Genomic DNA, 24,823 nt, shown 5'->3' with positions numbered 1-24,823 from the left:
GCAGAGGGGATCACTCCCTATCCCCGGCCTTGGGTAAAGTTTTAAGGACTGGCAAGCTAGTGGTAAAGATAAGAACGACTCAGGTGTACCCTATTCCTGATCAAGGGAAAGATGGGGCTAGGCTAAGTAGACACAGAGTGTCCTATGTGCCTACATAGAGTAACAGATCGGGCTTTTTCCATTTATCCTTCCTGGGGCCCTGGCTCACTGGAGTCTTACTGATATGATTCTCCATGATGTAAGTTTAGGCTGATTATTCCAGAGGACTTGACCTGAGGGTGTGAGCAAAAATCTGGAAAGTCAGTGGTGGCAAAATCTGGTACACGTTGATTAAGTCTTGGCCATTTAGGAGCAGTTTTTATAGAGGTGTGTTTTGGCATCCTGGCCTGACTGTGTAGAAAGTGGCTGCTGAGTTTAGCTAGGCATGGTGGCTCACGCCTTTAATCTCAGTACTGAGGGAGGCAGACACAGGTGGATCTCTGAGTTTGAGTCCAGCCTGGTCTACAAAGTGAGTTCCAGGACAGCCAGGGCTACACAGAGGACCTACAGTGGCAGGCAAAACCCTGTCTCAAAAAAACTGAGAGACAGAAAGAGGGAGAGAGAAACACACACACACACACACACACACACACACACACACACACAAAGAGAGAGAGAGAGAGACTGAGACTGACTGATGGCTCATTTCCTTAAAAATATTTTAAAGAGTTTGGGGGCTGGGCAATCATGGTAGCACAGACTTTTAATCCCAGAAAGAACTTGGGAAGCAGAGGCAGATGAATGTCTATGAGCTCACAGCCAACCTGGTCTAGTACATTTCAGGCCAGACAGAGCTACAGAGGGAGTGGGAGTCTGTTGGGTTTTTTTTTTTTTTTAAGATGTATTTATTTTTATTCATGTGTGTGTGTTTGTGCCTTCAGTACTTTATGTGCACCACACATTTGTCTGGAGGCCAGGAGGCATCCGATCTCCTGGAACTAGAGTTATAGGCAACTGCAATCTGCCTGATGTGGGCCAGGAACTGAACCCAGAGTCAGGTTGCAAAGAAACCTGGGACAAAAGTCTAACTGTGGTGTAGATTAACATGGCAAAGCGCACTCTGGAAGCCAGGCTCACTCGGTACCTGTGGCTCCCCTCACTCCCCACTCCCCTAAATCCCACCGGGGCAGGGGCAGGGGGTGGGGTGGGGGTGGGCTACTTCCCTTCCTTCAGTCCTTCCCCCTTCTCCTTCCCCATATAACGCAGCCCCAGTTTGGCTGTGTGCGGTCTTGGTTCCTATAGCTCTCTTGGTTCTTTTGGTCTGCTCTTGGCCTCCTCTTGCCTCTCCTCTCTTCCTCTCTCACTCCCTCACATCCTGTCCTCTCAGGGCTTGGTGCAGTCTGTTGGCCATGTTGAGAGTACTATTTTCTCTCCCTCCTCTGACCTGCAGATGCCTCTGGCTGTACTCTCCCTCATATCTACAATAAAATCCTTCTCCTCAGCCACACCTTGGATGCAGAATGCCCTCATTTCACTCACCCAGGTCCTCTTGAAAAGCACTGAGTGCTCTTAACCACTGAGCCATGATTCCAGCCCCTGGGTCATTTCTTTTACCCGTATACCCTGGCCATTACTCTGTCTTTGTGGTCTCTCAGAAGACTTAACAGCTCCGCACATGGCAGCACACAAGCAAACCCTACTGCAGAGCTCCACACCTAGTGTGTCTGGGAAACACCCCATTAGAACTGCCCTGCAATTGGCAGCTGCTTTCCAGCTGTTGCTTCTATACAAAGGAAGCTTGGTTAGAGGGGTGACCTTGACAGCTTCCAAGAGTCAGCCTATCACTTTCCCACTTCTCCCTCCTGGTCCAGCTGACTGGCTTCCCTGAGCCTCAGTAGGGCACAAGGACAATTGCTACTGTCATGTGGTGGATGGAACCACATTTAAAGAGGTTGGAAAGAAAGAGTCTGGGCAACATAGTTTCCGCTTAACTCCAGCCAGAGTTTCTAAGTTGCAGCAATTCTTTTAGCAAGCTGCTTCTGTCTGGCTCTGCAGCCCTTCATCACCTCTGAGAGCCTGACTGGAATCACATGACTATTTGCATCTGGTTTGCATATGTCTACACCCACAGGACAGGCCAGCTCCTGAGTTTTAGCCTGTTCCTCAGGAGTTGGGCTTCATTCTTTTGAAAGCAGGGGCTGCTCTTGTATTACAGAGTTCTTGTAGACTTCTCAGCCACTCTCTGCAGTAGAAAATGCTGTTCCTGCAGGATAGGAGGCACACATTGCCAAAAGGGTGGGAAGGGGGCAGAATGCTAAACCTCAGATCACTCTTCAGGTCATTCTGCCTGTGCTGTCCCTTGGGCAGAGGCATTGCGGGCTGCAGAGAAAGGATCAAAATAGGGTCTGCTATGATCTCTGTGTTCAGGGAATGGGCATCGTTCTGACTTGCTCACGCCAGAGCTACGTCTATTCTTGGGGTCACTGGGTTTCAGAGCTGGGTCCTTGGTTGTGATGGTTGTATATGCTTGGCCTAGGAAGTGAACTATTAAGAGGTATATAGCCTTGTTGCAATAGGTGTGACCTGGTTGGAATGGGTTTGTCATTGTGGGTGTGGGTATAAAATCCTCTCCCTAGTTGCCTGGAAGTCAGTCTTCCACTAGCAGCCATTGGATGAAGACATAGAACTCTCAGCTCCTCCTGATCCATGCCTGCCTGGACACTCCCGTGCTCCTGCCTTGATGATTATGGATTGAACCTCTGAACTTGTAAGCCAGCCCCAATTAAATGTTGTTTTTATAAGAGTTGCCTTGGTCATGGTGTCTGTTCACATCAGTAAAACCCTAACTAAGACACTGGTCTACATTAGAGAAATGAGGGTGACCTCATTGGAATTCTTGTCTGTATATCTGAGCAATTAACATGGGTCCTCTATCCTTCCCTTGTTCACCCTTCCAGCAAAAAGCCCAGAGCCCTGCTACACATGAGGCCAGGGTTGGGGACAAAGGCCAACACACCAGTGTTTAAAAAGATGAAAAAGTAACAGTCAGTTCAAAAAGGAAGCTGACACAGTTCCCTCCATTGAAGTTTATAACAATGAGAACCTCAAAAGGAAGTGCTGGCTTTAATCCCAGCCTTCTGGATGCTGAGGCAGGCTGATCTCTATGAATTCAAGACCGTGCTGGTTCCAGGACAGAAGGGCTGCTACACAGAGAAACCCTGTCTCAAAAAAGAAAACTACAACCACAAAAAAAAGGAGCAAAAACAAACGTCTCCAAAGATAGTAGGAGGGGTTTTTTTGGACCTAAGAATGACAGGAGTTTTGTCAGGAAACAAAGAAGCAGGCAACACAGCAGAAGTCACATTATTTTGTCCTTAAGATGTATTCATTCTATTTACTGTATGTGAGTGTTTTGCCTACATGTATTTATGGGCACCAAGTGTGTATGATGCTCAAGAAGGCCGGAAGATGGAGCTAGAGTTTCATCGGATCCCCTGGAACTAGAGTTATAGATGGTTGTAAGCTGTCGTGTAGGTGCTTGGAACCAAACCCAGGTCCTCTGGGAGAATGGCAAATACTCTGAACCACAGAACAGCTTCTCCAGCCCCCAGAAGGCACACTATACTGGTGTCGGGTAGTGTGAGCCAGTTGCTGGAGCACGGAAGCAGTAACGGGGAAAGCCCTTGCTTTGTCTTGATGGCAGTTGGGAGCTAGTGAAGACAAGAATCTAGAAGCTATTGTTTTGGTCTCCCTAGACTTCTTTACAGAGAAGTCTGATAAGACCTCTCTTGGTTCAGCTCACTATTAAACCACCAGTCCTTTTGGGAGAAGTACCTAGGGAGACTACAAAGAACTCCCCCTGCAGAGTGTGACTTCAAATGGGAGTCTGTAGAATGCACTCCTACTGGGTGCTTAGCCAAGAGGAGAGATAACTAAGGGTGGGGACCTGAGGATGGATTGCTGGCTGTGGTTTGTGTGATTGTGGGGAGCGGGGTGGTGGTAAAACCTGACTGAGACGCCAGGGGAAAGAACTGGGAGTTGAGCGAGGAATAATAATTGGTTTGGGATTAGCAAGCTGCTTCTTCACTCCACCTTTGCAAAGTGCAGTGGGTAGCCTCAGGGCTAGCCTAGTACCTGGCACAAGCAGGCACTCAATCAATAATTATTTATGGAGTCATTAACCATTGGGTAATCCTTCCTCTGGTTTAATCCAAGGTTGTCAAAGACTTCCAGTCTCTGATCCCAGGATTCTGCCTTGTCTTGTGTCCTCTGGACAGGATTCTTTACTGGAAATGGGCATGCCCTAGATTTTAACCAAGAGCACTTGGCTTCAGGCCATTCTCAAACTAGGAACAAAGCAAGAGGCAGGGAAATGTCTCCAAGGTTCACAAAGTTACAGAGAGTCAAAGTAATTTTTCCCCAAACAGGCCACCATCATTTCAGATATAACATTCATGTTCTGGGAAACATGGCACTTTCTCTCTCTCTCTCTCTTTTAAGATTTATTTATTTATTTATATGAGTACGCTGTAGCTGTCCTCAGACACACCAGAAGAAGGCATTGGATCCCATTACAGATGGTTGTGAGCCACTATGTGGTTTTGTGGGAATTGAACTCAGGACCTTTAGAAAAGCAGTCAGTGCTCTTAACCACCGAGCCATCTCTCCAACCCAACATGGCAGTTTCTTACAGAGAATTCCATTCTCGGAGCCCTGGATGGTGTGTGTGTGTGCGCGCGCACGGGGAGGGAGACAGAGGGGGCGGGGGATAGGACTCATTCCTTTAAGGAGCACTCTTAGATGTAACTGCATTTCCCAGGTTGGGTGGATGGAGAATGGGCCCTAAGAAGGATGCTTTTCCACTCACAGCCACCACACTCCGGAGCTCTGCACCAATCCCCACATGCACAAAGAGACAGACTTTGCCTGTACTTTTGCCTGACCTCTTGCACACACACACACACACACACACACACACACACACACACACACACACCCCACATGCACACACTCTTACAGACAGCCTGCTTACCTCTAGAACAGTCACTCCTGTGGGATGTCCTCTAGGGACAGCTGCAACACATCCATCAGAACATAAGTTCCGGGTCAGAAGCCCCTGCACCTCATCTCACTCAGCCTATAGGAAGGCCCAGTGTCTAGAGTTCTTTATTTGAAAGCTTCCCCATTAATCCATTGAGGATGCTGTGTGCTGCCCTTGAGTCCAAAGCAAGACCTAGGGAGAGTCTTGTGTCCGGGGTTACTTTGAGGGACTGTCGATTCCTAGACACTGAGGATACAGCAGTTATGAGAATATTTTCTGAAGAGAGAAACAAAATGAATGCTTGCCACAGACAGGGCACCAAAGACAGAAACAAACTAGTGCATCCAAGTGTAACTTAGTGTGCCAACAGGTTTTACTGGGGCTATTTAACAGGACTATGGACAACTTGTGGGTCACTATACTGTTGAGAAAAAGAAATCTCTCCTACCAACTGTTCGGTGTCTGTAAACCCTTGTGAAGGATGGGCCTTTTGAGTTCCTCACCAACGGCAATCTTTACTTGTCTATAAATCCGCAAGGGGCAAGGCCTGAGAAGCCCCTCTTTCTAGCAATTGTTAACTACATCTCTATCCTCAAGGACAGGTGGCACTCCCTAAGCCCCTCCCCATGACAGAACTTCACTGGAACCCATGGAGCTTCTACAGGTCAAATACAATAATCACAAGTGCTGAGACTTCAAGAGGGGACTGCCATGTCATGGCCAGAGACAGCATTCCACAGCAGCAAAACCACCCATTGGGGATGTTAAGTGTTCTTTGCTGACAGACCAGGGTTTTCTCATACACAGCCCTACTCAGTATGCATTCACTCAGTATTTCCCAGCACTAGATATCCCAGGCCCTGGTTGGCTTGGCTAGTTTCCCTGATCAGGATCTATCTCAAGGCAGAAAGCAGGAAGGTCAAAGGCCAGCTAGGTCCCTGCAGAGTTAGGGCTGAGATTCCTTCTTCTTGTTGGCTGTTAGAGGGAACTGCTGTTTCAGAATCAATCTCTGGTATCCAGATCCCTCCATTGAGCAGCTGGCAAGGGCCAGACCAATGCTTCCAATCCTAGGAATCTCTTTGCCTTCCAAGGCCTTTGCAATTATATTGGTCCCCCCTCGATATTCCAGAGTGCGGAGTAGTCTCCCAGGCTGTTTGTTTGATTGATTGATTGATTGATTGATTGATTTTTGTTTTCCGAGACAGGGTTTCTCTGTGTAACAATAGCCTTGTCTGTTCTGGAATTCTCTTTGTAGACCAGGCTGACCTCTGGTACTTTCAGAGATCCACTTGCCTCTGCCTCTCACGTGCTGGGATTAGAGGCATGTAAACCATGCCCAACTTTGGTCCCTCAGTTTTAATTAATCCAGTAACTTTATTTATACCAGTGAAAGGGTTTAACCACATTTAAAAAATGTATTTGTAGGTTCCAGGAGCTTAGGACATGTCTTTGGTGTGTGTGTGTGTGTGTGTGTGTGTGCGCGCGCGCATGTGCACGTGTGTATATGTTTATGCCAAAGAGAACTATGTTGGCAGTAGTGTCAATACGAGCTGACAAATGTTAATACAAGAGGGGACTAAAAGGTTAAAATGAGAGTAACTAAGAATTCAAAGTCTTTGCAAACAGGCTGGTAATGGCCCCCTCGGGCAGAGCACCATTTAAGCTAAAACACATGTAAGGACTCTGAATCAAAGGGTTAACACTGCCAGGCAGGTCTGGGCCTGCAGAGAACCTAAAGAGACTCCCCAAAGCTCCACTTGCCTACTGCTTCGATCAGACCTGCGTTCCTGAACAGGGGCACCTTCAGTAGAATCCCCTGCCCATCTGTCTAGGCAGGAAGAAGAGTGCTCCTGCTAGCCCTGTGCTGGCTGCTGTCACCCTGCCGTCACTTCAGGGGACATCAGAGAGAGTTTATAAACCTCCTCTGCTGGTGCTTCCTTTTGTGGTGGTTTCCTGCCCTGAATTCCTTGTGGCATTTTTAATTATTAAGCAATTATCTTTATTGTCCTTGTTTCTTTACAGTACTAGGGATCAAACTAGACCCTCTTTTTTTTTTTTAAGATTTATTTATTTATTTATTATATGTATGTAGCTGTCTTCAGACTTTCCAGAAGAGTACATCAGATCTCGTTACGGATGGTTGTGAACCACCATGTGGCTGCTGGGATTTGAACTCAGGACCTTCGGAAGAGCAGTCAATGCTCTTAACCACTCCAAAACTAGACCCCTCTTATATAGAAAGTACGTACTTCACCACTAAGGTACAGACAGACTTTGTCCACCAAAAGTGGGCTGTTGCCAGGTGTGGTGGCGCATGCCTTTAATCCCAGCACTTGGGAGGCAGAGGCAGGTGGATTTCTTAGTTCGAGGCCAGCCTGGTCTACAAAGTGAGTTCCAGGACAGCCAGGGCTACACAGAGAAACCCTGTCTCGAAAAACAAAAAACAAACAAACAAACAAAAAAAAAGTGGGCTGTCTTACTCAGGGCTTTATTGCTGTGAAGAGACACCACAACCATGGCAGCAACTCTTATAAAGGAAAACATTTAATTGGGGCTGGCTTATAGTGTCAGATGTTTAGTCTATTATCATAGTGTTAGGAAACATGGCACCATCCAGGCAGACATGGTACTGGAGAAGGAGCTGAGAGTTCTACATCTTTGTCCACAAACTGTAAACCACACTGGGTATAGTTTGAGCATGAGACCTCAAAGCCCACCTCCACAGTGACACACTTCCTCCAACAAGGCCACACCTCCTCCACTAAGAACACCTCCTAATAGTGCCACTCCCTATGGCCAAGCATACAAACACATGAATCTATGGGGGCTGTTCCTATTCAAACCACCACGTAGGCCTTCAATGCTAAACCTTTTAGTTCTTTCATTCCCTCATCTATTCAATGAGTAATTAAAAAAATTCATTGACACATAACATGTACCAAAGGCCAAAGACAACACATTTTCCTTAGTTCCTGTGACTTGTATATGTTTTGTTATACAGCTATACAGACAGTGGTAGAGAGATAGAGCAGGCAACAAGGGGAAGGTCCCCTCCCCCACACTTGCTACCTGAATAGGAGCTAAATGGAAATCTTTCTTTCAGTCCCGAGCCAGTTACTCTTCTGTCAAGAAACTGAAATCGTTTGTGCAAAACCTGCCACTACATGCCACCTGCCACTCTGCAATCTTCTCAGAGGGAGGCCAGTCAGAGCACCTATCTTAGACTGACTCCATTGTCGCTGTCCCATCGTTTTGCCCCACACAAGAGAACGGAGGCACAGAGGGTCACCCAGCTGGGGAGTTGTGAAGCTAACCTTCCAGTCAAGTACTCTGACCAGCACAAGTTGCCTGCACGAGCGCTGTGTTAAGTTTCTGTGGCCTCGTCAAGGGCTTTGGAGAAGTACCTAGCATTGTTTTCTTAAGTACTCTACCAAAGAGTGGGGGCTCCAAGGTGAGCACGAACTGGAGGCTCAGGAAAGGTAAGTAACCAGCTTGGGGACACAGCCAAGGACTGGAGACAGCTCTGGAGCGGGGTGGGGTGGTGAAGGGAAGGACAGAGAGATGATGTGAGGAAGACCAGAGGTTCTGGAGGAGGTAGGAAGGAAGGATGTCTGAGGTGGCTTCCGATTTGTAGGAGAAGGTAGGTGGAGTTGTTTGTTCTGAGTGCAGGTGCCTGTGGCTGCACAGGTCAGAAGAGGGTGTCAACTCCCCTGGAGCGGGAGTTAGCAGGCAGCTGTGAGCTTTGTGATGTGGGTGCTAGGAACCAAAGGCAGGTCTGCCAGAGCAGTGAACACTCTTTATACCCGAGTCACCATGCCAGCCCAGAGAATGATTTTCTGTGGGAACTGTAGTCAGAAGACAGTTCGCAAGGTGCCAGGCATGGAGCACTGTCGCACAGGGTGAGATTGTTCCTTCCTGAGGAAAAGAGAGGACTAAGAAGGGCCTCTGAGAATATGGAGCCCCAATCCTGTGTGGGCAAGAGGGGGAGGCCTGACAGAGCACAAGTAGAGAGAAGGTGTGTGGTCCTGTGTGGAAGGTGCAGGACATGGAGGGGTTTCTCTCATGGAGAGACTCTCCCACACTTTTTTAAGAATTGAAGGTGGGGGTTGGAGAGATGGCTCAGTCATTAAGAGCACGGACTGTTCTTCTAGAGGTCCTGAGTTCAATTCCCAGCAACCACATGGTGGCTCACAACCATCTGTAATGGGATCTGATGCCCTCTTCTGGTTTGTTTGACAGCTACAGTGTACTCATATACAATAAATACATAATTTTTAAAAAAGAAGAGGAATCAAAGGGAAGAAAGGCAGATAAGTCCAAAAAGAGAGAGAAAGAAATATTTAGGCCATTGAAGAGTGAGATGATAGGGGTGGATTCGAACATACAGACACCGTCTTTTCCTTCATACTTCTCATTGTGATTGGGTGTGCATAGATTTCCTAGAGCTTCCTTAACAACTGGACACAAACTAGGGTCTAAAACAATGGCTTACTGGTTCACAGTTCTTAAGGGGAAAGATCAAATCCAAGGGCTTGCCAAGTTGGTTCCTCTGAAGGCCATAGGGAGAATGTGGCCCAGGTCTTGCTCCTGCCTCTGGTACTTCCCACAGCTTTTCCTCTGGCTGGTCCACCTATCACTCCAGTCTCTGCTCCCCACTCGTGTGCTATCTGCCCCCATAGGTGTCTGAGTTCACATTTCCCCTTTTTTATTTGTTTGTTTGTTTGTTTGTTTGTTTGTTTGAGACTGGGTTTCTCTGTGCAGTCCTGGCTGTCCTGGAACTCACTCTGTAGACCAGGCTGGCCTCGAACTCAGAAATCTGCCTGCCTCTGCCTCCTAAGTGATGGGATTAAAGGCGTGCGCCACCACTGCTTGGCACATTTCCCTTTTTTTCTTTTTTTTAATTGTTTTTGCTGGAGGTGGTGACACACACCCTTACTCCCAGCACTCAGATCTCTGAATTCAAGACGAACCTGATCTACAGAGTGAGTTCCAGGACACACAGAGCTATATAGAGGAACAAACCCTGTCTTGAAAACCAAAACCAACCAACAACTCAAGTCAATAATAAATAATGAATAAACAAACACACAAGCAAACAAATACATGAATAAAAAAATAAGTTTTGGCCCAGCAGTAATGGCACACATCTTTAATCTCAGCACTTGGGAGGTAGAAGTGAATCTCTGTGAGTTGGAAGCCAGCCAGGTCTACAGAGTGAGTTCCAGGACAGCCAGGGCTATACAGAGAAACCCTGTCTCAAAACAAAAAACAAAAAACGAAAAAAAAGTTATGTGTTTGTATTCACATGTGAGGGCGTAGGTGTGTCATGGAGTAAATGTAAATGGTAGTCTGAGGAAAACCTCTATCTTGTACCTCGTGGAGGCAGGACCTCTCACATTGTTTGTTGCTATACTGTACACCCCAGGTTAGCTCAATTGCCCTTGACCTCTGGCAATTCTCTCATTTTACCTCTTGTCTGAAATGATAGCCATGTGCTATTGGGTCTGTCATTACTCACCTGATCTCAAGTTGTCAAGACTTGTGCAGCAAGTACCTTCTCCCCAGCACAAAACTTCCTTCCTGTACAAATCTGTATTTGTATGGGGGTGGGGACGGGGGCGGGGTCTGTGTGCATGTGGCACACGTTCATGTGGAGGTTAGGGAATAGCTTATGAGAGATGGTTCTCTCCTTCTACCATGCAGTTTCTGGGAATCCATCTCAGGTCATCTAGCAACTGCCTTTGCCCCCGAGCCAGCCCAGCAGCCTCCCTCTTCTCATAAGCACATCAGTTTACTCAAATGACCTCATTTAATTTCACTATGCCTATCCAGACACGGTTTCTAGGGAGGGGAAAGCTACAGAAAGGAGTTTATGCCAACGTGATTGGTTAAAACAACTCTAAACCATTACATCTAAAGACTCTCTCATCTCGAATTTATGTTTCACATAGACCTCAAGAGCATCTTATAAGGGATTCAACAAAAGCAGTGTGCACCACTGCCCAGCCCCTAGAAGTAAGTGCTCTTTTCAAATGCTTCCTCACTGATTCTTAGAAAAGGCTTCCTGGAACAAACTCCAAATCCCTTCACTGTCCTTCCAGAGTTACTGGAAGACGGTGGCTCTTCTGTCTTAAGCACCCTTTGGACATGGAGCTGACAGTTTGTTCTCTAATCATAAAAAGACTGGTGTTCAATTTTCATTCCTCCCCCCACTTCCCTTCTTCACCCAGATGTCTGCTAATCCAAACAAGAACTGAGATGGGCCCTCAGGGATGAGTTAGGATCTGTGGCTGCTCTCAGATGAAATAATGGCCAGCCAGAGAGAAGGTATCTTAGGGGCAGGGGATCGAGGAAGGGTCGAGGGACTCTGCAAAACTATGGCACCATGATAACAGCCAGCCTCCATTCCCCTAAATCCTTGTGTTCTAGATAGAATTAGCTGTCAACCTGACACAGCCTGAATCATCTGGAAAAAAAAAAAAGAATTCAGGGGAGTCACTGTCTTTTCATAACATTGCTCTATGGACAGATCTGTGATATGAGCATGTCTTCAGAGAGAACTGGGCAGGACAGCCCAGCCTACTTCGGGTAGTACCATTCCCTGGGCAAGTGGTCATGGGCTATATTAGGAAGCTAGCTGTGCATGAGCCTGGCAAGGGTGTCAGCATGCCCCATCCTCAGTGGATCCTGCTGTGTACTCCCTTGGCTCTAAGTGAGAATTCCTATCTTGACTTCTCTCAGCAATGGGACAGTGACCTGGAAGGGTTAAGTTAAAATACATACTTTCTTTCCCAAATTGCTTTTGGTCATGGTATTTGCCAGAGCAACAGAATATAATTAGGTCATCTTCTTGGTCACAGAAGCCCAGGCTATCTGATCAGAGAGGGATCTTCAAATGGTTTTGCTCCAGCATATTGGAATCCATGTTGGATTATAGAAGCCTTAAAAAATGATAAAGCCGGGTATGGTGGAGCACNCCTTTAATCCCAGCACTTGGGAGGCAGAGGCAGGTGGATTTCTGAGTTTGAGGCCAGCCTGGTCTACAAAGTGAGTTCCAGGACAGCCAGGGCTACACAGAAAAACCCTGTCTCGAAAAACCAAAAAAAAAAAAAAGATAAAACTATCAAACTCAGCCCAGAAAACACATGTTCACAATAGTGTTGAGATTATTTCAGTGCCGCACCGACCCTGCTGAACTTGCTCATGAAGCTACAGCTGAGACCCCCTGGTCTGATGCTCTTCTCATCCCCCTTCTCCTGAAAAATACTAGGTGAGGGAATGTAATTGGTTCTCTTCCACCATCATTCTGACATCATTCCAACATCATTCTGAGGGTCTTCTTGGTCTAATCAAGATTCAGAGTTTGTTTCTATAAACAAACATGGCTTCTGTCAAAGAAGGACATTTGAGATGTCTTTGCTTTGGTAACGGTGCCATAGAAAGAGTTCTTGGCCGGCCATAGAAAGTAAGCCAGCGGTTGGAACACAGAACTTTGCAGTCTTCCCTGGGATGCAGATTCTGTTCCAGGTATGCAATTGTGCAGAGAGAGAGAGAGAGAGAGAGAGAGAGAGAGAGAGAGAGAGAGAGAGAGAGAGAGAGAGAGAGAGAGAAACTCTGTCCGAGAAGGTAGACAGTCTTGAGCTGAAGTCATTATGGGAAGCAAGGTAACTCTGTGATTTGCTATGATCTTGGGGCGACACCAAGGAGCACTTTTCTTGACAGAAATCTCCAAGAACCCACAGGAAACGCTCCTTATGCACACCCAGGTCCTGCAAACATCCACTGCCTTTGACTCCGGAGCTCTGATACAGGTGTGCAGGATGCTATTAACTGTGAGGCAGGTTAGGGGGTTTTATTGGGAGATTTTCTAAGAAAATCTTGGAATGGGGACAAATTCTGGAGAGGTCTTTAGATTGGAAATGACCAAGTGGGGGAGGGTTTTGCATTGTGTCCTTAGTTTGTTTTAGAATTCTTAGAAGACTCTGGACTAGGGGCAGTATGTGAACAGGATAGGAGCAGTTTCTCTCAGTAGCTTGTGGGCTAAGGGCCAGTGGGGTCCGGACCCTTCCCCTTCGCCCAGTGCTTCAGTTGCCTGCTACCTCCTCCAGGCCGAAGGCGGGCCGGGGAGGAGAGAGGCCAGAGGGGCGGGCCGCGGCTGTGCAGACGGCGGTGTGGGAGCTTCGGGGAGCCGGGCCGGAGCCGTCGGGCGCCCGGCGACATTTCCCCCCTCGGCGATCGCAGTGTGCGGCGGGGCGGTGGGCGCGGAGGCGGAGCTGGAGGGGGCATGCCTGGCTGCTGCGAGGCCTCGGGGCGCGCCCCGGCCGCCGTCCCCACCTCCGCCTCCTCCTTCTCCTCCTCCGTCTCCTCCTCCTCTTCCAGTCCCGCCGCCGCCGTAGCCAACATGGCTGCGCCCCGGAGCCCGGGAGGCGGCCGTTGAGAGCTACCCGATCGTCCCGGCCCCGAGGCTCGCAGGCCCCGGCCCATGGGCCCCGCCGCCTCGCGACTCCCGGCGCGCTAGGCTGCCGCCCAGTTCGGCGTGCAGCCCGCCGGCCTCGGGGAGCCCCGGCGCCGTCCGGCGGGGCGGGGCGGGGCGGCGCGGGCCGCCACCATGGAGCCGCAGCGCCGGGAGCTGCTCGCCCAGTGTCAGCAGAGCCTGGCTCAGGCCATGACCGAGGTGGAGGCCGTGCTTGGGCTGCTGGAGGCAGCAGGAGCGCTGAGCCCGGGCGAGCGGCGGCAGCTGGACGAGGAGGCGGGAGGCGCCAAGGCGGAGCTGCTGCTCCAGCTCCTCCTGGCCAAGGAGCAGGACCACTTCCAGGACCTGCGCGCCGCCCTGGAGAAGACTCAGCCTCACCTGCTGCCTATTCTCTACCTGAACGGCGTCGTCGGGCCGCCGCAGTCTACAGAGGGCGCGGGTGAGTGGCAGTCTCGCGCGGCCCCTCCTGCCCTCCGGCCACCCCTTCTCTGCAGCTCACCAAGGGGGGTGGGGGGCCGAGGCTCAGGTCGCAGCCACCGCTCTACCTGTATGGCGCTGGTGACACCTTCTCTCTTATCCTACCGGGGGAGGGACGGATGCCTGGAACCTCATTCACACCTCCTGCCTCTGTTCTGCGGTTTTCTGGGAACAATAACCCCCTCACTGAAAGCCTTGTCTTTCCTCTCCTTGTTGCTACTGCTGCAGAGTCCTCCGGAAGCCACCAGGTCTGGTGGCGGGGCGGAGGTCGGAAGACACCTCGGAAGGATGTCGGTCAGCCCCGTTTCTAAGATTCTCACGGTCGGCTAGCCCTTCGGGAGCCCGAGGTTGCAATCCGCAGGAAGGGAATATAGGCCAGGGGAAGATCCCCTAAATTCTGATCCCTGCCACCCTCTTTAGGTCACTCGTGCCTTTTCACTTTGTGTCCGTGCCCGTTTCCTTCTCGTCCCCTGTATCTCAGTCTCCTAACTCGCCCAGATTTGCTGTGAATTATGCACACCGCCTTCCCCGGTTTCTTTGGAAATTGTGGGCCCGGAAAAGTTGAGGAAGTTGCATTGCACCATGGGAAAATCTTAGTAGTGGTTGCTGTGGCTCAGTTCCCTCCCGGAGAGTTGGTGGAGGAGAGCTGAGCACCTCTGAGTGGTGCCCTTTGGAACCCCTGTGTTCTTGCTCTTGGAAGTGACTGAGTTGTAAGTGTGTGTAGGGGGAGGGGTGCTGCTGGAGTTTGCGACTAGTGGTAGGCTTGTCCTGACTGGGCTGTGGAGAGAGAAGCCAGCCTCTTCGACAAGGAAGAAGGCATAGTACAGAGGAAGGATGAGGGCTGGCATGTATGGTGTCTGTTGTGGCAGGAACTCTACCTTATCACATTTAATCGCTGTTAACAGCATGTGAACTATCCAGTATTCCTGCTTTGCCAGAGAGAAAACTGGCTTGCAGAGGTTTTAATGCTTAAAGGATTGAATGCTAAGGGTTTTGAATTATTGTCTATTGCTTTAAAAAAAAAACATATTCAGAGCCTGGAGACAGCAAGTGTGTCTTGCCCTTGTTTTAAGTTGAATCAATATACATAATAAAATCAATAAAGACACATGTAGAAGACCAGTGAATGAAGCGAGCTGGAAAAATAAAACTGCCCTTAGCAACGTGTGGGCCAGAGGTTGAGGAGACCCGTTTATGGGACTGTTAAAAGCTAGACTTATAAAGGGAGTGATTTTATTAGGTGTCTCTGGTAGCAGTTCTCATCTCCATGGGTCCTTCCAACCCTGTTTTCTCTAGCTGAAGGGAACTGATATACAGAGAGGCTAAACTGCTGCCACACAACAGAGCACTTCATGGATGCCCTTCTGTCTTCCCTTGGACTTTCGTATTCTGTCTCCCAGGCCTTCATGCTGTCCCTACGAGTATGGTTTAATGGAGTTCCTGGGCAAAGCCAGTAGTCTCTTTGAATGACCTTTCCAAGTGCAGCTGAGAGAATAAAGGACCTCGTCAGATACCCTTTTCATTCTAACTACTTCTATATATCTTTGGAGGAAGAAGTTTGTCAAAGATCTGCTTCTAGAAGTCTGTCTGAGGAAGCACAGAAGTTAGAGGGCAGCCAAGAAGTCCTCACGGGGACGTGCGAGTATCAGCCCTAGGAGTAATCTCTAGACTAGACAAACTAGAGGACAGATGGCCATGTGCTAAGTATGTCCCTCATGCCCTGTAGAGAAGGTGGGACCTCTGGTCTGATCTTTAAGGCTCGTCTCTTGCCCTCTAAGGAATGGGATACCATAAGGCTGGGATTTATCTCTAGAGCTGTGATTTTTAAAATCCATTTCCCCACACTTCAGAATTTTACTGCTTCAAAGAGGCTCATGAAATCCTTAAAAAAAAAATACTTGTTAAGGAGGTTAAGTTTGTTTTATTTAATAGGTTAGAAGAAATTGGGGTAGCACTTGATACGGCAAGACAACATCTGGAGGCTTTGGTGATTAGTGTGACGTGTGATGTGAGTCAGTGGGTGACCATGTGTCTTGGTAATACTGTGACTGGAGGAACATGGGGTTGAGTTATGGGGGGAGCAGGGGCTCCTCTCCGGGGCCTGACATGCTGCTGTTGAGCATATTGTATCTTATCTTCACCACCTTGTGGCCACCCCAGTGTCACAGAGGGGTGTCTTAACATCTTCATTACATTGAGTTCCCAGGGCCAGTGTCAGGCACCAGGAAGATCAGAGGACAGGAAGGTGACAGACACCAGGAGCCTCTCTCTTATTTCTTGTCTTGGGCAGTTCCTCCTGTTAGCTGAGACCAGGCCTTCTCACTGCCATTTCAAGAGATTATTGGTGTTAAAGAACTCTGCTATCTTGCTCACACATGGGTTTGTAGGGAAGGAAGTGAATTTCTTTGCCCCAGCTGGTGACAGAGAGGTGGAAACTGCCATTGACTGGATGATGGGGTCTCTTGTGTCTTTAACTGTGTCAGAGTTGAATTTGGTTATTGCTTCAGTGTTTTTCTTATGCTTTAATTGCATCTTCTGATTTCTCTCACAGAGATCCTTGGGTTCTCCTTCTGCACAGGGCCTCAGGGTCTACATAGTGGGGCCCAGGATGCCCTGCCTCCTGCCTTAGTCCTTGGAGTAGGGCGAAATGTCTTCAGGGAGGGATGAGATGTCCAGCTCCAGGGAATTGGCTTGGTGGGCTGGAGTGAGGCGGCCAGGCGACTGTCCATGTATCTTAAGGCCTTGGATTAGTGGGACCCTTTAGGGGAGATGATGGATCTGTTGAGTGACAGATACAAGAACAGATACAAGGCTTTTTGCTTTCTTACAAACTGTGCACTGTATGACTTTCTCCAGCACTTTTGCTTGGACCTAGTGTGGCTCTGACTAATTGCCATCTAAATGTCAAGGGCTTCTTAAATGGTTTTGTGCCAGGCTTCTCTTGGAAGACCGAAACTGGCTTCCTGCTGGATCTCACCACCCATGTGCTTAGAATTGTCTTGTCTCTTCCTGTCCCTTCCCTCCTCCTGTGCCTTTTCTTCATTTCCTGCAGAGAGGGAGAGAGATGCTGTCACTAACACAAAGAGACTATCATAGGATCATCTGCTGAAGAAGTGGAGGGAAAATTGGAGGAGAAAGTGGCACTTGAGTTGGAGCTGAAAGGGAACCTGCCATCCATCCATCCATCCATCCATCCACCCACCCACCCATCCATCCATCCATCCATCCATCCATCCATCCACCCACCCATCTATAGGGCTTCTCTGTATAACAGCCTTGGCTGTCCTCGAACTAACTCTGTAGATCAGGCTGTCCTTGAACACATAGAGATCTGCCTGCCTCTGCCTTCCAAGTGTGGAGATCAAAGGTGTGTGCCATCATACCTGATTTTTTTTTTTAAAGATGTATTTTATGTGTATATGTGTTTTGCCTGCATGCAGAGGTCAAGCGAAGGCATCAGATTCCCTGGAACTTGAGTTACAGATGGTTGTGAGCTGTAAGGGAATTGAACCTGGGTTCTCTGCAAGAGCAACAGGTACTCTTAACCACTGAGCCATCTCTCCAGCCCCCTGGGAGCAGGGCTTGGAATGCAGAGAGGGTTGTAGGGAGGACAGCAAACACTGAAGGGACTGTAGAGGATACAGGCTGCTGGAACAGAGAGGATTGCCATTGAATGTGAGGCAAGACTGCCTCGGGGATCCAGTGAGAGATTTGCACGTTCCTTGATATATAGGCGTTATAGAAGGTGAGGCTGGAAGCGTTTTTTTTTTTCATTTTTTTTTTGAAACGGGGTATCCCTTTGTAGTCCAAGCTGGCTTCAAACTTGTGGACGTCCTCTTTCCTTAGCCTTTTGAATGCTGTGATTACAGGCGTGAGCCCCCATGTTCACCTAGACCCCCTGTCTTTCTCTCTTCATTTAAAAGGGAGTAATCCTGCCAGGCTCTTCTGGTGCGGGTGGCCCTGTGCTGCCAGGTGTTGGGAATTTATTATTCCCTGGTGACTGCCAGGGTCTTTTGTTTCCTCTGCTGCCTTTGGGCACCAGCCATTTTTGCTTGGTGTACTCTGCCCTGGGGATCAGTAGGTTAAGAAACATAAGTACAGCTCAAGCCAACATTTGTCTCTCAGAGTTACGCTGCAGAGGAACCTGAAGACCATGGTTGCAGAGAGGTTTCTAACGGGGGGCAGGTTGTAATTCTCTCTGTTCAGGGCACCATGACAACCTAGCTCAAACCATCTTAGGCAAAAAGGACAACTTATTGATATATAATACAGGTCACTTGTCTGACAGTGGTCCCATAAGATTATATTAACCCAGTGACGTGTCCGTAAGTAAACTCCATGATGGTAATGCCCAGTCACCTAAACATGCCTGTTTAAGCTCTGTGTTAAATGACATAGAGCTACATCCTAAAACCTTGGCCTGATGGCCCTTGCCTCCTGAGTCGTGTGAGCTTTTCCGTAGCCTCGGGTCTCCGTGGGCTTGAAGTTCACTGACCCTGGGCAGGGAAGGATGGCAGCTCTAGCCAGTCAGACCTGGCAGAAAAATCTTCTGGAAGGATTCTGATTGTCTTGATGGGCTGTGTACCCATTTGAGGCAGAGTGGCTGTAGCTGAGGTTAGAAGGCTAAGGTTGGTTTGGCTTTGTCCCCATTATTAGTGACCTGTTCCAGTACAAGGCAGGGTTTTTTGTTTGTTTGTTTTTTTCCCAAGACAGGGTTTCTCTGTGTAGTCCTGGCTGTCCTTGAATTCGCTCTGTAGACCAGGCTGGCCTCAAACTCAGAAATCCGCCTGCCTCTGCCTCCCAAGTGCTGGGATTAAAGGTGAGTGCCACCACTGCCCGGCTACAAGGCAGGTTTTAAAGAAGCATTTTCTCCTAGGTAAGATGAGCAGGAGGGATAGTGTAAAGAGAAAGACAGTATGCCTGGCACTGACCTAGATCAAATGAGTAGCCCAGCTCATCACTGGAGTGGGCTGATGGTGGTCGGGCCCTGAGCAGGACAGTTAGCTTCTCTACACGTTTCTTGCTGTGTTATTTTAGAAGATTACTGGTGGTGGAAATGCTGGTGGTCATCTGAACTTGTAGAATCCTAAATACAGGTACCTAATGTCAGGCGGCCTGGAGTCTGTGGACTCGTCCATCCGCGCCGCCGTCTAGCACTGACATGCTGCTTCCCCTAGGGGGCGTTGTACTCCGGCCATAGCCAGGGTCTCTAGGAGATTAATGCTTAGGTTAGCTCTCCCTCATCCCCACCACCTCGCCCTGCTTCCTGCACCTCCCTGAATCCTCTGGCTCCTGGCCCAGGAATGATGATGGCCAAGAAGATGCAGGAGAACAGGAGGAAACCTCAAAGTGGCAGGAACACACCAGCCTGGCAAATGTCCTTCCTCTTTCTCCTCATCCCTCTTTCCATCAGTGACTGTCATCCAACAGGGCCTGGGCTGCCCCCTTGAGACCTCCCAGGTCTGCCCTTCCGTCAGTGTCATTCTGGGGAAACTGAGTCTTGCCACAGGTAGGTTTCTCTATTTGGAAGTCTCTTAGTAGCTGAATGCTCAGCAGGGGAACTAACTGGGTGTTTAGAACTGGGGAGACTTTTGAGCTCAATGTTGAAGATAACTTTAAGATTCATAAAATGGGATTTTTTTTTCTTAAAGCTTCTTTTTATAATACATGTAGTTGGGAGTTTTTTTTTTTTTTTTTCTGGAAATTTTACAATAAAGCAAAGCCTGTTCCTTTTTTGTAATAATGGCACACTCGGACAATTTTAGCAGTTCACACATTTCCCAGCAGGCCTGTTATCAATGACACTATCAGCAAGCCTGCTGGGAAGACCAGTCTAATGGGTGAGTGAGCCTTGTCTGTCATCTTGGAAACTCTTCTCTCCCGGGTCTCAATATGCTATCTCAGGTGCTATTCTCCTTCACCCAGAGCTTGGCCCTAATACAGCCTTTATAAAACACTCACTTCTTCAGAGTGCTGTGTGACAGTCAGTGGTGAGCACAAGGGAAGGGCCGTGGGTTAGTGTGGTGACCCATGTCACATAATAGTGACAATCGGGACCGGGAATGGACAGATTGCTGAAGGTCTAGTTGCAACTCCTTGTGAGCACTCTGAACAGGTATCAGTGTTACTGGCTTGTGGCTATGAATCTCTCCCGCACAGTGTAATGCCCCAGAGGTGACCCTCCTTTGCCATGTGCTCCGTGCCTCTTTGAGCAGCTCTCAGATGCATCTCACTATGTCTGTGATGGAAGCTGGTGGCATGACATTGGCGTCTCAAGTCTTCAAGGTCACCCACCAGGTACTAGCTGTGGAGGGCTGGCTGCTCTAGTCCTGTGAGACAACCTTTCCTTTTCAGATTCTAATACCAGCCAACTGTCCTTGAAGGAGCCCCCATGTGGGATCTGTTTCTAAGTGCGGGTCTGACCCTGGCTGAGCCTCTTAGCTTCCTGGCCCTTGTTCAACAGCAAATAGAATTAGTGAGGCACTGAATGGGGAGTTTCTCAGTCCAGTGGGGTTCTGAGCACTCCCCAGGTGGCTTTTAGTCCCAGGGGTGTGTGGCAGTTGTGTTGGAGTGGATTTCTGGGGGTGGTTCCAGCTCTGCACTGTGGTTATCCTACTCTGAATTAATGTTAGTGTGAGGTGGTTTTGATTCTCTACCTCCACTTCCTGAAAAAGGGAGTAGAGTAGGAGAAGTATTTTGTCTCACTTGTGTGTGTGTTTGTGGTTTTTTTACCCCTACTTCATATGAAGCACCTGTACCTTCTGCAGGCCCAGTGGGAGGGGAGCTATGCTGTGATTTCCTGGGAAGATGTGGGCTGGAGAGACAGCAAGCGGGCCCAGAGCAGCAGCACTGAGTGGCCATTGCTGGCTGGAGCTGGGGCTGCCTGGTGTGTTTAGCAGGGCATTTTAAATGGGATAGAACCAGAAATAACCGGATTTTTTTTTTCCTCCTCATTTTCCTAGAACAAGTTGTAAATCTTTTACGCTGTGTTGTTATTTTTGAGGTGGAGTTTCACAAAAGTACTGCAGAAACATTTTTGCCTGAACAAGTATTTGGAGGATCCCATGTAGACTATCCAACCTTTATCCTGGGAAGGATGCTGACTGACGTTCACTTCAGCCTAGGGGTCGAAACTCGTCTGCTCTGAGCTGTTATATTTTTTTAGTAGTAAGACTTACACACCGTAAGATGTACCTGAGTCACTTTGCTTCCAGTCCACCGAGGTAGAAGGTGTGAAATAGCATCTGTGTGGCATTTACTATATCTAGGCTGTTGGATAACTCACATCATTATCCGTTTCCAGAACTTTGCCATCTCGTAGAAGAGAGACCATTAATTAAACAATGGTCTGTTACTCCCTCCCCTCAGCCCCTGGTGACCACTGTTCTCCTTTCTGTTTGCGTGAACGTAACTAGTTTATATATCTGTTATACAGGTGAACTCAGTGTCTCTGTCTTCCTCAAGAGATAGATAGATAGAGAGAGAGAGAGAGAGAGAGTGTGTGTGTGTGTGTGGTTTATGTATATTCAAACATGTGAAGAGGCCAGAGGAGACTATGGAGTCTCTTCATCTGTCATTCTCTCTCTGTTCTCTTCTTTGGACCATGTAGCAGTTCCAGATACAAGCTTTTAAAGAACTGTCATATTGTTTGCTTTCTGTCCTTTACACCTTAGTTTGGGGTGGGGTGGAGGCCTATTTCTAACATTTTTCTTTTGTCTAAAATGTTAGTGCAATACACGTTCACACATGCACGTGCATACACACACCTCCAAATACATGTTGCTAAGATTCAGGGCAGCTCTTTTGGATTGCAAAGGATTTAATTTCGGAACTTGTCTGTGACTGCCTCCTTTGAGGCAGACCTTAACCATCCCATCACAGCAGAATTCAGAGCAGGCAGTCTTTTCCACTCCCTTGCAGTGCTAATAGCTTCACCCCAAAGGCCTTGAAGTATGCTTGGCATTTCTGCTTCACAGACCACTCAGGCTTGGTTTGCTTTCTCATTTCGCATCCAGGGTACCAGCTGTATCAAGATGTTCTTTCAAAAGGCCTAGGTCAGCATTTCCCCCAGGAAACATGTTCTGAGCACTGGCCTGATGGGATGCACATGGATGCTGTTTTTGCCTTGGCCCAGCTCTGTGGTCCAGTGCATTCGGGTAGTGCTGCTTTGAGCAGGCCTAACTTCTTTTTTTTTTTTTTTTTTAAAGATTATTTATTATTATATGTAAGTACACTGTAGCTGTCTTCAGACACTCCAGAAGAGGGAGTCAGATCTCGTTACAGATGGTTGTGAGCCACCATGTGGTTGCTGGGATTTGAACTCTGGACCTTCGGAAGAGCAGTCGGGTGCTCTTACCCACTGAGCCATCTCACCAGCCCCAGGCCTAACTTCTTATCATTAGGCTCTTGAGAACAATTGTGGCCCAGTGCGCTTTGGGGCTTTGCTAGAATGGCTTCAGAGACTGATTTGGCCCCAAAGTCCTTTTCTTTGGGACATCTTAAAGCATCCATGTTAATGTGGTCCTGGGACACAGCACGTATCACTTATTTCATGTCCCCTAGTCCTCTCATTTAGAGCGCCCAAGCCATAAACATTTCTCTTACTTCTGATGCCAGTCGAACTAGACATGCAGTTCTGGGGCCAGTAGCTGTCAGATGTTAGGTTTGTGTTCTTGCTGGGCCTATGGAGCTTAACTAGAGTTCATGGACATTTGAGGTGCTTTTCTTGAGGATCAAAGCAGCAGGATTGGGTCTTGGGCCTTAGAAGTCAGGGCTTCTAAGGATGCTCGGGAGGATGGAGGGGACTGCTCTGGTGGCTTGGCTGCTGCAGAAGATGGTTTCTGTTCTGAGAATGTCATGGAGGATGAATGGATGGATGGATGGTCCAGGTGTCTTGGATATTGTAGGTGAGATTGGCGCTGGGGAGCAAGGCTCTAGGATTAGAGGCAGTTGAATGCCATGAGTATACTCTTGAGGGCCTAGCAATTTAGGTTTACATCTTAAGTGTTTCCATCCTGAATTCTGTGTCTCTAGCAGAGCCTAGCCTTCGTGACTTCCTCTTCCTCATCTGTGACAGGGATCACAGTGTTCTCTGTGGCTTTGGTGAGAGCTGCTGCCTCTGTGCTTGCTGAGAGTGAACAGTAGCTTCAGACTGTATGTGGACTCAAAGCATCACAGGACACAGGCCATGAATGGGGTTGGTATGACAGAAACTAAGAGGCGAATCTGCGGTGTCCACCAATGAGGAGAGAACCTGGGGTGTCTGCCAGTGAGGAGGCTGTGCCACTTTGGTGGATTAGTTTCCCGAGGCCTTGGTCTTAAGGAGGCATCACCTGCCCTTTGTAGTCACCTGTCCTCAGGTGGACACCGCGGGGATAGTGAGGCCAGTGCTCTTTGGCTAAGAGAGATGAATGCAGGGAGGCCTGGGGAGACACTGGGAGGGAAGAGGGAACCCGGGTTAAGTGACGCCTTTTCTTCCTTCTCTCCTGCCTTTTAAATTGTTTGTCTTTTCAAGCATGTGGAAATGGTCTGGATGATAAAAAGAGCAACCCTGGACCTTTGCTGACCTCTTCCAACAACCTTAGAATCCTCTAGTAGTTTAAAACAAATCCTAGCTAGCATATCACTTCACTCATAAATACCTCAGGGCTGTCTTGAGAAAGCTGACTGGAGCTGATCCCAGTATTGCCTGTTTGTGTGAGGTCCTGTGGCCTTTGGGCCTTTGGGCCTCTGGTTAGGGGGTAATTCTTACAGATCCATTCACAGCTTCATCTGTCTGTGTGTCCATCCCTTCCATCACTTGTCAGAGTGTCCCTGCTTCTACTGCCTTGGCTCTGCTAAGTGCTGGGCCCACAAAGGTCACCCCAACACCAGCCAGCATTAGCCGTGAAGGGGCTCTGAGCCCACTCTGAGCACTCTGCTCTGGATGTGGTAAAGCAGCTTATGCCAAGCTGGTGTTCAGTTGTCCTTGCTTCACCAGGTAATTTGTTTAAATACGGATTTTAACAAGACGTGGCTGTTACATTTAGTTGATGTCATCATGAGATGCTAGGGAGCAGGGTCTCATCATGTAGGCTGGTTCTGGAACTCACGGCATGGGGCATGCTTAGCTTGGGTCCCCTTCCCCAGCCCCATGCCTGGAGAGGAAGAGCTGCCCCCAAGCTTTACCGGCCTTTCCTGGGGGTGGGGGTGGGGGGATGTCCTGGCTGGTCCCAGAGGCTGCTGTATAGGAGCTTTGCTTGTGCCTGCTTCCTCTGTGTACTTTTGTAAGTTTCCTTTTGAGGTGAAACATTTTAAAAATGACCCAATGTGCCTAATGAGAAACCAGTCCCTGCTCCCCGGGATAGTGATGCATGGAGAGTGAACTGAAGCCCTGCTGGACATCTGGTCTGTCAATGTCATTGTCATTGTGAGGACCAACAACCCACTTATTTATTTATTTCTGAAAAAAAAATTTCCTCTTGAGCTTAAAACAAAACAAAACAAAACAAAACAAAAAGCTGTCACTGGCCAGCCCAACCCTACATTGCATAAGAGAACCATTATCCGGTTGACACATTAACCAGCCCACGAGAACTGCCTTGTAGGAGGCAGCCCCACTGGGGGCAGTTGCCTGTGAATGGATCTGACTTTGGCAGGAGGAACCTCTATGTGGCTTTCTGTGACAAAGCAACCCCCCCCCCCCCCCCCCCCCTCTCAGCATTCAGCCACTAATAATGGATATCATTTTTCTTCATAAAACTGGTAGTACTTGAATCAAGCAATTGGGAGGTGGAGGCAGGAAGAGCCTAAACTCGAGGTCAAGCTGGGCTGCATGGAGAAGAAACCCTGCCTCAGAAACAACCCCCCCCCCC

At 48.6% G+C, this 24,823-nt stretch overlaps 2 protein-coding genes across 4 annotated transcripts in view; one reads left to right on the top strand and one right to left on the bottom strand.

The window, feature by feature from the left end:
- Positions 1-13,060: 13,060 nt before the first annotated feature.
- On the bottom strand, positions 13,061-13,504 carry LOC110309659 (acidic proline-rich protein PRP25-like). Its single transcript, XM_021182389.1, has one exon. It carries the CDS (start codon positions 13,502-13,504, stop codon positions 13,061-13,063), a length of 444 nt encoding a protein of 147 aa, XP_021038048.1.
- The window catches only part of Dlg5 (discs large MAGUK scaffold protein 5), a 114,324-nt gene continuing 102,659 nt past the window's right edge, over positions 13,159-24,823 (top strand). For 2 of the 3 annotated variants that reach the window (XM_029469074.1, XM_029469073.1), the window contains exon 1: positions 13,200-13,932. In XM_029469074.1, coding sequence (XP_029324934.1) covers positions 13,629-13,932 — 304 coding nt within the window. In that variant the 5' untranslated portion in view covers positions 13,200-13,628. Of the gene's footprint in view, positions 13,933-24,823 lie in introns of all 3 variants that reach the window. The other variant, XM_021181701.1, reaches the window with a different exon arrangement.

Source organism: Mus caroli, chromosome 14, assembly GCF_900094665.2.
Source record: "Mus caroli chromosome 14, CAROLI_EIJ_v1.1, whole genome shotgun sequence".
Taxonomy (NCBI): domain Eukaryota; kingdom Metazoa; phylum Chordata; class Mammalia; order Rodentia; family Muridae; genus Mus; species Mus caroli.
The sequence above is the reverse complement of the archived record's forward strand: the minus strand, read 5'-3'. Positions and strand labels throughout refer to the sequence as shown.